The 13929-nt window shown below is 36.1% G+C and overlaps 1 protein-coding gene across 5 annotated transcripts in view; it reads right to left on the bottom strand.

The window, feature by feature from the left end:
* The window catches only part of TM9SF3 (transmembrane 9 superfamily member 3), a 76882-nt gene that overhangs the window by 4770 nt on the left and 58183 nt on the right, over positions 1–13929 (bottom strand). The window contains exons 12-15 of one of the 5 annotated variants that reach the window (XR_014253090.1): positions 11783–11929; positions 11230–11313; positions 11027–11103; positions 9292–9397 (exon numbers count right to left, since the gene is read on the bottom strand). Coding sequence is in view for 3 of the 5 variants with exons in the window: in XM_082423722.1 (XP_082279848.1) it covers positions 11027–11103; positions 11230–11313; positions 11783–11929 (308 nt within the window). In the remaining 2 variants the exon portion in view is untranslated. The remainder of the gene's footprint in view (positions 1–9291; positions 9398–11026; positions 11104–11229; positions 11314–11782; positions 11930–13929) is intronic. The other 4 variants (XR_014253089.1, XM_082423722.1, XM_082423723.1 and 1 more) reach the window with 4 other exon arrangements.

Raw genomic sequence — 13929 nt, 5'->3', positions numbered from 1 at the left:
ACAGGTAGGTAGATCACAAGTTTTTGAATAATTAGCTTCAAATGGGACCCAAAACACCAGAGAGCAGGGGTGTTTTTGTCTGTTTTGTTAAATTAAGTTTCTGCCTCCTGGGCCTAAAAAAGTACTTGGCACATGATAAGATAGTCAATACATATTTGTTGAATGAATGAATTAACTGTATAGCTCTTTACAGCAAATACTAAGGGATCTTTAAAACAAGACAGTTGGTCATTCATATCATAGAGAAGATTCTCCACTGGATTTAGGAATTTACCACCTAAGCCCATTATTCAAAGTCTAAAAGTAAATATTCCATGAGTTAACGACACACACATATACACCTAATTGTCCACCTCTGAACTAACTTTTATTTGCCCAACTGGTGTATGCAAGGAAAAAAAATAAGTCTCTTCTGCCTTTACGTATGTAAACTGTACCTCAAGGGAACCAAATGGCTGATAAAAGGAAGTTTCTCCTTAGAGAAGTATCCCAGCTAATAAATACAAAAGGAACAACAGAATGAGAATATTATAACCCCTAATGACTTATTTAAGCTAGGCAATAATTATCAATGGCTCCTAACCTCACAGAGACAACCAGACATTAAGTGCCTCCTTATGAAAGTTCACAAACCACCTGCTAAGTATTCTTGGACAAGTATTAATATTCTTGAGTATGATCAAGTCTGTAGATCTAACTACCACTTTACAGAAAATATGGGGGGGAAGAAGTACATAGAGAACATTAAATAACACCTTAGGGATATAATCAGCAAAATCCAGAGTGTGAAAAACACTACAGGAATTAAAACAAACAAACCAACCAAAACCCAAGTTTCTTAAATAATTGCACGGGAAAAGAGAGCAAACTGGATCTTGATGCAAACAAACTGTATTAAAAGAGAAATAAGGATGTGTGGGGTAAATTTGAACACTAAGTGAATATTTGAGCATATTAATAAATTATACTTATATATTGAATATATACTGAAATAATATTATATATTATATAACTGCATTCTTACATATTATAGTTATATAATAATTATAATATAGTATATAAACATTGCACATTTATACACACACACACACTGAAATATTTACAGTTTAAATAACATGAGGTCCAAGATTCATGTCAGAAAAAAAGCGAGGTAAGGTGGGACTATAAATAAGACAAGATTGGCTACCAGTTGATAATTACTGAGGTGTTCGGTGTGTTAGGTACATGGGGACTCACTACATATATATTACTGTTCCTCTTTTTGTATATATTTGAAAATTCCCCATAATTAAATATTGAAAATATTTTTAAAAACCCACCCAAACAAAGCAAACCTATTTTTGCGATGAAGACATTTATTTTTTAATATGAAATAATTATACTACACTTGAAAATAGTGATAATTCATTTTGAAATAATTATATACAAGTCCTTACAAGGTAAGAGAAAACACCATTCAATTTATAAAAATAAACCTGAATTCTTATAAAAAATCTATAAAATTTTAAGTAGAATCAAAAATTTAACTTGCATAATACAACAATAGTCCAATAACCAAATCCAGTTTTCCAGACTTAGAAAACATTGTTCCCTTTTGAGCAGAGATATGCTTAAAAGCAAACAGTGTCAACCTAGAGTATCATTTTTCCTAATCTTATGAGTATCTCAAGAATAAGCTTATAAAAATCTGGCTTTATAAAAGGAAGATACTGAATATGCTCTCTAGAAAAGTAAATGTCTCGGGAATAATACACTTTTAAACTTAATTTCCTTAAAACTAAAATGCTATGCTCAAAATATAAAGGCTACAAAAATATCTAATTATTTCCCACCTTAACATAATTATTTATTTTTCCTACATTAAAAAAAATCAACAAATATTTTTCTTTCAATTACTGACTGAAAAAGCATTTCAGCAACATAACCTGATGCCTATGTATAATTTTTGTATTATGATGACATTTTAATCATTTCCACTGTGAACTGTTTCCCCTCCCCCCAAAACACAAATTAGCACTGAAGGCATATAAACCCTTTAAAGAATAAATGTTGGGACACTGCCAGAACAGCAGGGAACTGTAAATGTGCCAACACTGTTAGGCAGTAAGATGAAATTTCAACAGGAAATGCGTTCAAAAACTTTAGCTAAATTAATTCCATTTTCTTTGTAAATGTCAAGATATTACCTCTCCAGGTTTTCCTAAAATCATATTATAGAAAGATTCAAGAAAAAAGTAACCTTCTGCATAATCCCATGACTCCATACCTCATTGATTGCTGGTGATAATCAAGAAAGATCTCAGAGGAGGAACCAAGATGGCGGAGTAGAAGGACGTGCTCTCACTCCCTCTTGTGAGAACACCAGAATCACAACTACCCGCTAGACAATCATCGACAGGAAGACACTGGAACTCACCAAAAAAGATACCCCACATCCAAAGACAAAGGAGAAGCCACAATGAGACGGTAGGAGGGGCACAATCACAGTAAAATCAAATCCCATAACTGCTGGGTGGGTGACTCACAGACTGGAGAACACTTATACCACAGAAGTCCACCCACTGGAGTGAAGGTTCTGAGCCCCACGTCAGGCTTCCCAACCTGGGGGTCCGGCAACAGGAGGAGGAATTCCTAGAGAATCAAACTTTGAAGGCTAGTGGGATTTGACTGCAGGACTTCAACAGGACTGGGGGAAACAGAGACTCCACTATTGGAGGGCACACACAAAGTAGTGTACGCATCAGGACCCAGGGGAAGGAGCAGTGACCCCAGGGGAGACTGAACCAGACCTACCTACTAGTGTTGGAGGGTCTCCTGTGGAGGCGGGGGGTGGCTATGGACCACCGTGGGGACAAGTACACTGGCAGCAGAAGTTCTGGGAAGTACTCCTTGGCGTGAGCCCTCCCAGAGTCTGTCATTAGCCCCACCAAAGAGCCCAGGTAGGCTCCAGTGTTGGGCTGCCTCAGGCCAAACAACCAACAGGGAGGGAACCCAGCCCCATCCATCAACAGTCAAGCAGATTAAAGTTTTACCCACCAGAGCAACAGTCAGCTCTACCCACCACCAGTCCCTCCCATCAGGAAACTTAGACAAACCTCTTAGATACCCTCATCCACCAGAGGGCAGACAGCAGAAGCAAGAAGAACTACAATCGTGCAGCCTGTGGAACAAAAACCACATTCACAGAAAGACAGACAAGATGAAAAGGCAGAGGGCTATGCACCAGATGAAGGAACAAGATAAAACCCCAGAAAAACAACTAAATGAAGTGGAGACAGGCAACCTTCCAGAAAAAGAATTCACAATAATGATAGTGAAGATGATCCAGGACCTTGGAAAAAGAATGGAGGCAAAGATCAAGAAGATGCAAGAAATATTTAACAAAGACCTAGAAGAATTAAAGAACAAACACCTAGAAGAATTAAAGAACAAACAAATAGAGATGAACAATACAATAGCTAAAATGAAAACTACACTAGAAGGAATCAATAGCAGAATAACTGAGGCAGAAGAACGGATAAGTGACCTGGAAGACAGAATGGTGGAATTCACTGCCATGGAACAGATTAAAAAAGAAAGAATGAAAAGAAATGAAGACAGCCTAAGAGACCTCTGGGACAACATTAAATGCAACAACATTCGCATTATAGGGGTCCCAGAAGGAGAAGAGAGAAAGGACCCGAGAAAATATTTGAAGAGATTATAGTCGAAAACTTCCCTAACATGGGAAAGGAAATAGCCACCCAAGTCCAGGAAGCGCAGCGAGTCCCATACAGGATAAATCCAAGGAGAAACACACCAAGACACATAGTAATCAAATTGGCAAAAAGTAAAGACAAAGAAAAGTTACTGAAAGCAGCAAGGGAGAAACGACAAATAACATACAAGGGAACTCCCATAAGGTTAACAGCTGATTTCTCAACAGAAACTCTACAAGCCAGAAGGGAGTGGCATGATATACTTAAAGTGATAAAAGAGAAGAACCTACAACCAAGATTACCCTACCTGGCAAGGATCTCATTCAGATTTGATGGAGAAATCAAAAGCTTTACAGACAAGCAGAAGCTAAGAGAATTCTGCACCACCAAACCAGCTCTACAACAAATGCTAAAGGAACTTCTCTTAAGTGGGAAACACAAGAGAAGAAAAGGACCTACAAAAACAAACCCAAAACAATTAAGAAAATGGTAATAGGAACATACATATCGATAATTACCTGAAACGTGAATGGATTAAATGCTCCAACCAAAAGACACAGGCTTGCTGAATGGATACAAAAACAGGACCCATCTATATGCTGTCTACAAGAGACCCACTTCAGACCTAGCGACACATGCCAACTGAAAGTGAGGGGATGGAAAAAGATATTCCATGCAAATGGAAATCAAAAGAAAGCTGGAGTAGCAATACTCATATCAGATAAAATAGACTTTAAAATAAAGAATGTTACAAGAGACAAGGAAGGACACTACATAATGATCACGGGATCAATCCAAGAAGATGATATAACAATTATAAATATATATGCACCCAACATAGGAGCACCTCAACACATATGGCAACTGCTAAGAGCTCTAAAAGAGGAAATTGACAGTAACACAATAATAGTGGGGGACTTTAACACCTCACTTACACCAATGGACAGATCATCCAAAATGAAAATAAATAAGCAAATAGAAGCTTTAAATGACACAATAGACCAGATAGATTTCATTGATACTTATAGGACATTCCATCCAAAAACAGCAGATTACACTTTCTTCTCAAGTGCGCACAGAACATTCTCCAGGATAGATCACATCTTGGGTCACAAATCAAGCCTCAGTAAATTTAAGAAAATTGAAATCATATCAAGCATCTTTTCTGACCACAATGCTATGAGATTAGAAATGAATTACAGGGAAACCAACGTAAAAAACACAAACACATGGAGGCTAAACAATACATTACTAAATAACCAAGAGATCACTGAAGAAATCAAAGAGGAAATAAAAAAATACCTAAAGACAAATGACAACGAAAACATGATGATACAAAACCTATGGGATACAGCAAAAGCAGTTCTAAGAGGGAAGTTTATAGCTATACAAGCCTACCTCAAGAAACAAGAAAAATCTCAAATAAACAATCTAACCTTACACCTAAAGGAACTAGAGAAAGAAGAACAAACAAAACCCAAGGTTAGCAGAAGGAAAGAAATCATAAAGATCAGAGCAGAAATAAATGAAATAGAAACAAAGAAAGCAATAGCAAAGATCAATAAAACTAAAAGCTGGTTCTTGGAGAAGATAAACCAAATTGATAAACCACTAGCCAGACTCATCACCAAAAAGAGGGAGAGGACTCAAATCAGTAAAATTAGAAATGAAAAAGGAGAAGTTACAACAGACACTGCAGAAATACAAAGCATCCTAAGAGACTACTACAAGCAACTCTATGCCAATAAAATGGACAACATGGAAGAAATGGACAAATTCTTAGAAAGGTATAACCTTCTAAGACTGAACCAGGAAGAAACAGAAAATATGAACAGACCAACCACAAGTAATGAAATTGAAACTGTGATTAAAAATCTTCCAACAAACAAAAGTACAGGACCACATGCCTTCACAGGTGAATTCTATCAAACATTTAGAGAAGAGCTAACACCCATCCTTCTTGAACTCTTCAAAAAAACTGCAGAGGAAGGAACACTCCCAAACTCAGTCTATGAGGCCACCATCACCCTGATGCCAAAACCAGACAAAGATACTACAAAAAAAGAAAATTACAGACCAATATCACTGATGAATATAGATGCAAAAATCCTCAACAAAATACTAGCAAACAGAATCCAACAACACATTAAAAGGATCATACACCATGATCAAGTGGGATTTATCCCAGGGATGCAAGGATTCTTCAATACATGCAAATCAATCAGTGTGATACACCATATTAACAAATTGAAGAATAAAAACCATATGATCATCTCAATAGATGCAGAAAAAGCTTTCGATAAAATTCAAGACCCATTTATGATAAAAACTCTCCAGAAAGTGGGCAGAGAGGGAACCTACCTCAACATAATAAAGGCCATATATGACAAACCCAGAGCAAACATCACTCTCAATGGTGAAAACCTGAAAGCATTTCCTCTAAGATCAGGAACAAGACAAGGATGTCCACTCTCACCACTATTATTCAACACAGTTTTGGAAGTCCTAGCCACGGCAATCAGAGAAGAAAAAGAAATAAAAGGAATACAAATTGGAAAAGAAGATGTAAAACTGTCACTGTTTGCAGATGACATGATACTGTACATAGAGAATCCTAAAAATGCCACCAGAAAATTACTAGAGCTAATCAATGAATGTGGTAAAGTTGCAGGATACAAAATTAATGCACAGAAATCTCTTGCATTCCTATACACTAATGATGAAAAATCTGAAAGAGAAATTAAGGAAACACTCCCATTTACCATTGCAAAAAAAGAATAAAATACCTAAGAATAAACCTACCTAGGGAGACAAAAGACCTGTATGCAGAAATCTAGAAGACACTGATGAAAGAAATTAAAGATGATACCAGCAGATGGAGAGATATACCTACCATGTTCTTGGATTGGAAGAATCAATATTGTGAAAATGACTATACTACCCAAAGCAATCTACAGATTCAATGCAATCCCTATCAAATTACCAATGGCATTTTTTACGGAACTAGAACAAAAAATCTTGAAATTTGTATGGATAACACAAAAGACCCCGAATAGCCAAAGCAGTCTTGAGGGAAAAAAACGGAGCTGGAGGAATCAGACTCCCTGACTTCAGACTGTACTACAAAGCTACAGTAATCAAGACAATATGGTACTAGCACAAAAACAGAAACATAGATCAATGGAACAAGGTAGAAAGCCCAGAGATAAACCCATGCACCTATGGTAAACTAATTTATGACAAAGGAGGCAAGGATATACAATGGAGAAAAGACAGTCTCTTCAATAAGTGGTGTCGGGAAAACTGGACAGCTATATGTAAAAGAATGAAATTAGAACACTCCCTAACACCATACACAAAAATAAACTCAAAATGGATTCGAGACCTAAATGTAAGACCGGACACTATAAAACTCTTAGAAGAAAACATAGGAAGAACACTCTTTGACATAAATCACAGCAAGATCTTTTTTGATTCACCTCCTAGAGTAATGGGAATAAAAACAAAAATAAACAAATGGGACCTAATGAAACTTAAAAGCTTTTGCACAGCAAAGGAAACCATAAACAAGACGAAAAGACAACCCTCAGAATGGGAGAAAATATTCGCAAACGAATCAACGGACAAAGGATTAATCTCCAAAATATATAAACAGCTCATGCAGCTCAATATTAAAGAAACAAACAACCCAATCCAAAAAAGAAGACCTAAATAGACATTTCTCCAAAGAAGACATCCAGATGGCCAAGAAGCACATGAAAAGCTGCTCAACATCACTAATTATTAGAGAAATGCAAATCAAAACTACAATGAGGTATCACCTCACACCAGTTAGAATGGGCATCATCAGAAAATCTACAAACAACAAATGCTGGAGAGGGTGTGGAGAAAAGGGAACCCTCTTGCACTGTTGGTGGGAATGTACATTGATACAGCCACTATGGAGAACAGTATGGAGGTTCCTTAAAAAACTAAAAATAGAATTACCACATGATCCAGCAATCCCATTACTGGGCATATACCCAGAGAAAACCATAATTCAAAAAACACATGCACCCCAATGTTCATTGCAGCACTATTTACAATAGCCAGGTCATGGAAGCAACCTAAATGCCCATCGACAGACGAATGGATAAAGAGGTTGTGGTACATATATACAACAATGGAGTATTACTCAGCCATAAAAAGGAACGAAATTGAGTCATTTGTTGAGACGTGGATGGATGGATCTAGAGACTGTCATACAGAGTGAAGTAAGTCAGAAAGAGAAAAACAAATTATCGTATATTAACGTGTGTATGTGGAACCTAGAAAAATGGTACAGATGAACCGGTTTGCAGGGCAAAAGTTGAGACACAGATGCAGAGAACCAACGTATGGACACCGAGGGGGGAAAGCCGTGGGGGGGTGGGGATGGTGGTGTGCTAAATTGGGCAATTGGGATTGACATGTATACACTGATGTGTATAAAATTGATGACTAATAAGAACCTGCTGTATAAAAAAATAAATTAAATAAAATTCAAAAATTAAAAAAAAAAAAGAAAGATCTCAGATTAAATAAAGAGGAGTCCAGGGAACAATATTCTGAAGGAAGGATGGCCAATAATACTAAACGAAATTTTTGATTGCCAAGGGATACATAGGATGTTCCCATATAACACAAATCCAGGTTTAGCTTTCAGTTCCTATTCATCTTTCCCTCAAAGTTGGTTAACTAATTATCACGAGGAAAGGTTATCACAGCAGCTATAAATAAAATGTGTAACTATAATATAGAGAACTGTCTTCCCTTATAGCTGGTGAAATTAGTTTTACTACTTTACAGTCAGTGTCATTTGTATATGTGTGTACAGTGGTCACACACATGGTATATACGAACAGAACAGATTCTTTTTTTTTTTAATTTTTATTTTATATTGAAGTATAGTTGATATACAATGTTGTGCTAGTTTCAGTAGTACAGCAAAGTGATTTAGTTATACATATACATATATCTATTCTTTTGCAGATTCTTTTCCCATAAAGGTTATTACAGAGTACTGAGTAGAGTTCCCTGTGCTATATACAGTAGGTCCTTGTTGATTATTTTATATCTAGTAGTGTGTATATGTTAATCCCAACCTCCTAATTTATCCCTCCCCTCCATCTCTTTCCCCTTTGGTAACTGTAAGTTTGTTTTCTAAATCTGTGAGTCTGTTTCTGTTTTGTAAATAAGTTCATTTGTATCATTTTTTAGATTCCACATGTAAGTGATATTATATGATATTTTTCTTTCTCTGTCTGACTTACTTCACCTTGTATGATAATCTCTAGGTCCATCCAGGTTGCTGCAAAAGGCATTATTTCATTCTTTTTTATGGCTGAGTATGGATTCTTTTTTTTAAATTATCATGTAACATTATATTAGTTTAAGGTGGACATCATAATGATTTGATATATGTATGTATTGCAAAATGATCACCTCAATAAATTTAGTTAACATCCATTACCTCACATAGTTACAAAGGTTATTTTTCTTATGATAAGAACTTTTAAGACCAATCTCTTAACAGCTTACAAACATAAAACACAGTATTATTAAATCTAATCACCTTACTGTACATTACATCCCCAGAAGTTATTCATCTTATAATTGGAAGTTTGGACCTTTTGACCACCTTCATCTCCGGCAACTACCAATCTGCAGAACAGATTCCTCTGAGGAAGGAAGAAAGCAATCTTGGTACCCTAAAGAGGCCCACAAATGTCATACCAGGACCTAGGTTTTAACAAGATCATTCTGTTTTCCTTATTCTATTGCCCATCCTATAGCTAAAGGTAGAATTATCAAAAAAAAAAAAAAAAAAAAAAAAGGTGTGTGTGTGGGGTAGTTCTGAATTGTACACTATCCGGAAATGTCTCCAGAGTGACTAGTCCTTAAGTCTTACAACATTCCTATGAGGTAACTAGGGAATCAGCCTCGTTTATTGGGTAAAAACCTGAATCAGGAAAAAAAGTGAGCTGCTTGTACATCTTCCCTTAAGATACCTCTGCCAGGACTAAGTGTCATGAAATTGCTCTGAGATGAAAACACAAGGTGTAGAAACCCAAAGAAACTACAGAAACAAAGACACAACCCCAGAACAGAAGGACAGCCCAAGACGCTTGGCGCTCCTCAATCCAGTAACAGCAGCAGCCGGCACTCACTGAGCATCTGCCAGCCACCTGATGTTTACCCACAGTCAATCACTGGCTCCTCATCACAACCCTGCAAGGTAGGTATTACTACTGTTTTGCAAATGAGAATGTTGAGGAAGAAAGGTTAAATAATTTGGCCACAGTAACAGGGCTATTAAGTAGGGGCAATGCGATTCACAACCAGGACTAATTGTTCCCCCTAAGTCTAGCTCTTCCCAGAAATTCTCCACCATGTCTCCCATGTAACTGGCTATCTCTTAACACCTAATAACAGACCTGCATTACACTTGGTGCTTCACACACATGACACTATTACAAATAACTACTCTGAAAGCTATGCCCATTTTATAGATTAGAAAATGAGATTTAGAAAGGTTAATACACCTTCCCATGGCCACAAAAAAACAGTGAGTGGCAGCATGGAGATTTAATCTAGGTCTCTCAGACTCTTCAGTCCATGTCTTTTCCATTTTTCATGCTGCTTCCAAAAGTTCTTTCTTTATTTTCTAGTTATTTCACACATACTAGAGACTCTATTATATGGCGATAACTATTACCTCTTCCATTTAAGGGAAGATTGTGATAGACCCATGAAACAGTGGTATTATCCTCATTTTACAGAGGCTTGGAGAGCTTGGGGAACTGGCTCAAGGTATAGAACCACAGATGGCACAGCCAGAACTTAAGCCCAGTCTACAGACCCCCAAGCGTGTACTGATAACCAGTCAACTGTGCTGCCTCCTGGACACTGCTACCTCCATGAACGGTGGAACCGAAACTTCCAAACAAAATTCATTCAGCCAAACCTTAACCTGTTTACATAATGATCTTTTCCAAAGAATCTAAACAAAACAAACAAACAAACAAAAACAACAATTCTCTACATGAATAAGAAACTAATTGTGGTATGGAAAATAAAAATAGCGCTATACAGAATTACTAAAAACAGGAAAGTAAAAAAGAAATCAATGAGGTAATAAATTAGATTTTGAGGAATAGTCAAAAGGACTGAAATCAGATGCTTGAGTTTATTTTGGTATTCCTGATCAAACAACAGAAAGTAGTTTCTTAATTTCCAATTACTGTATTTTTCTAATTCAGAAACACTCAAAGATTTACTCATGATGTTCCAGGAAGTTCAGAACTTACCACACATTATCCCTAAGGCTGTGCTAAATACCGCCATATATCCAAAGTAAAATGATGTCTGAAATAAGCCATACATCCTGAAACAAAACCAAAAAATTATATATAGTATATCCATTTTTACTTTAGACATAAGGCCTAAATTCTAGTATTTAAATGACAAACTTAGCTTCTAAAATACAAAACGAAAAAATGTCTCCACTTACTTTGTTTTGAAAAAATAGTAGTAAAAGGAATACATGTAAACATAAATTGCAGTTGATGCAGCAGAGAGAAAACTTGTCCATTGCCTGAAGAAAAAAAGTAACCCTTTTGAATGGATGGCACTGAAAGATTTTAAAGCAAAGACTTTTATAAAAACATCCTTTAAGATTCTGTATATTTAAAAACAAATGCATGTACAAATGTACAATGGCATTTAAATATATCAACGAGGAGAAAGCCTAAGAATTGGAAGGAGAGATCCTAAATTTTGTCAAATTTCCTATTATAAATGACCCTAAATAAACCATTTCCTTTTTCAGACCTGTCTCCTAGTGTTTAAACTAATGACCCTCATTAATACCAAAAAAAATTTTTTTGACTGATATTATTTCTCCTCTAAAATAGTCAACATTTTTATAATTGAAAAAAAAATCCCTATACTATCTTGAGGAAAATTTCTATACAGATCTTTTACTCCACTTGATACACTTCAAATGGAATCTTATTTAAAAATATTATGGTCCCCAGAGGTTCTTCCCAGAAATAAATACTCACCACCTATAATCCTCTGCATTTAGTAGAAAGTATGTGCACACGATGGTCACACAGACGGTCACAATGCACAGGATGACCAGCACCAGCATCATGAAGCCATAGACATAATAGATCTTATACGCCCAGAAAGATGTGAAGATGAAATACCTAAATACAACACAACGAAGACATAGTTTTCTAGTCTTTATTCATGTAGCTCACACTGCTCTTGCTAAATCTCACTTGCATCTTAGTTCTCACTTTTTTCTCACTTAAATCTCAATATTTTTCTTTCAAGTTACTTCCAACAGTTTCCCTTACCCCCTTTTCATTAAATCATTTAAAATTCTCTCAGAAATATTTTCTTAGATAATCTTTCAAGAACAGACTCATTAGTAGGGTAGGGTATTCATCTCTAAGCAAACTAAATAAATTAGAAGCTTAAGGAGTATATTGTGGAGAAGAAAAATGAAAATAGCTAAAAATTCTTATTTTTAAAATAAAGTCAATTTCTTCGTTCTTTCATTTTTTTCTAGATACGACACTATATAAACAATGTATTTTATATTTTATAAAACACCCTATTAAATTAAAAAAGGTTTGATATAGTAATAATGTATAAAATTAGTAAAATAAAAATAATTAGGAAAAGAAAGCCTATGGAAGCTTCATGCCATTTTCACAGTACCACAAGAGAAAGGGCATTAAGATTTTATACCAAAAAAAAGATCCTTTACTCTAATTCCATTACACAAGCCATAGTTAAACAAAAAGGGTTTTTTAGCCTCTTTTCTTTTTCTTGTTCCCTTCTGCTTGTTAGTTACCTTATTCATCACCCATTCTTTCAACAGATATTTACAGAGGCCCTATACATATCAGAGAAGCAGTGAGAACAGAACTGAAGACAAAGTCTCTACTCTCAAGGAGATTAGTTCAGTGGGAACTAGTAAAGGGGCAATCATGACACACAAGTGCTTCTCCAATGCACCTAACAGGGGCAACTTACAGATTTGGCTGGGTGGGGCTCTGGGGGTAGGGAAGGGTAGTGAGAAGAATCAGATAAGGCATGGTGGGTGGGGAGCTAGAAGAATGTTCCACGCATTGGAACAGCAAAGGCAAAGGCTCACAAATAAAGGAATTCACTGTATTTAGAAAGACTCAAAGTAATTCAGTATGGCTAGAACTTCAAATGAACTGTGAGATATAAGAAATGAGGTTGGAGAAGAGAACAGGGCCAGATTCTATATTATGAAGGTCTTTATTGACTATGTGATGGGGTTTGGACCTTACCTCAATGAAAATGAGAAGTCTTTAGCAAATAAGTGACATGATCAGACTGATACCTTAAAAAGACCACTGTGGCTATCAAGAGGAGAATAGGTGTGAGGGTGGTCAAAGCAGAGAAGTTAAAGATACAGCAGAGTGTGGCTACCAAACGGAACAGAGTACCTGAGAAAACAGGAAGAGGAGTGATCCACAAGGTAGTATGGACAGGGTAGGAAGTAAAAAATAGTGGCAAGTCAAATCAGGGTGAGGACACAAGTCAGAAAGTACAAAAGAATTTCTCGAACTGGTTTTATTAAACCATGAGCTAGAGTGACATGCTCTCCAATCCCTCTAAGGTGCCGACTAATTAATACCCACAGCTGGCAGGTGACCACCAGGAGTGGCCCAAATCTATGTCAGTTGTCCTTATTAGTGTAATTAGACAATTTAAATGTCACATAAAGAAATAAACATGATAGCTAAAAGAATTATGATTTCTATGAAAATTATGTTGAATACTTTGGAAAAATTCAGTAAGGTGAGCCACTAAAAAAAAAGTGATAAAACTGGGCGTGGGTGAGACAACTATAAAAGACTGGGGGACGAATGTACAAATCTAGAAGGATTCTGCACTTAGGATACTTCAGACAGGTCTTTACATTCCTGCTCCACTTTAAAAAGGTTGGAAAATACAGAAGATGCATTATGAATTTCAAAGGTAAAAATGATGGAAACGTCAACTGGGTACAAAAGCAAGACCTGGCTCTGTATTTTTTTAAAAAATCAGTGAAAGATGTACCTTTAGTTGTTTTAAGTTAAAATAAAATGTTATGTATGTATCTTTTTTTAATAATTCCCTTACACGAGCCAACTTTTTCAATTAACCAACTGTCAGATTCAAT

This window comes from Balaenoptera physalus (assembly GCF_965194825.1).
Source record: "Balaenoptera physalus genome assembly, chromosome: 14".
Taxonomy (NCBI): domain Eukaryota; kingdom Metazoa; phylum Chordata; class Mammalia; order Artiodactyla; family Balaenopteridae; genus Balaenoptera; species Balaenoptera physalus.
The sequence above is the reverse complement of the archived record's forward strand: the minus strand, read 5'-3'. Positions and strand labels throughout refer to the sequence as shown.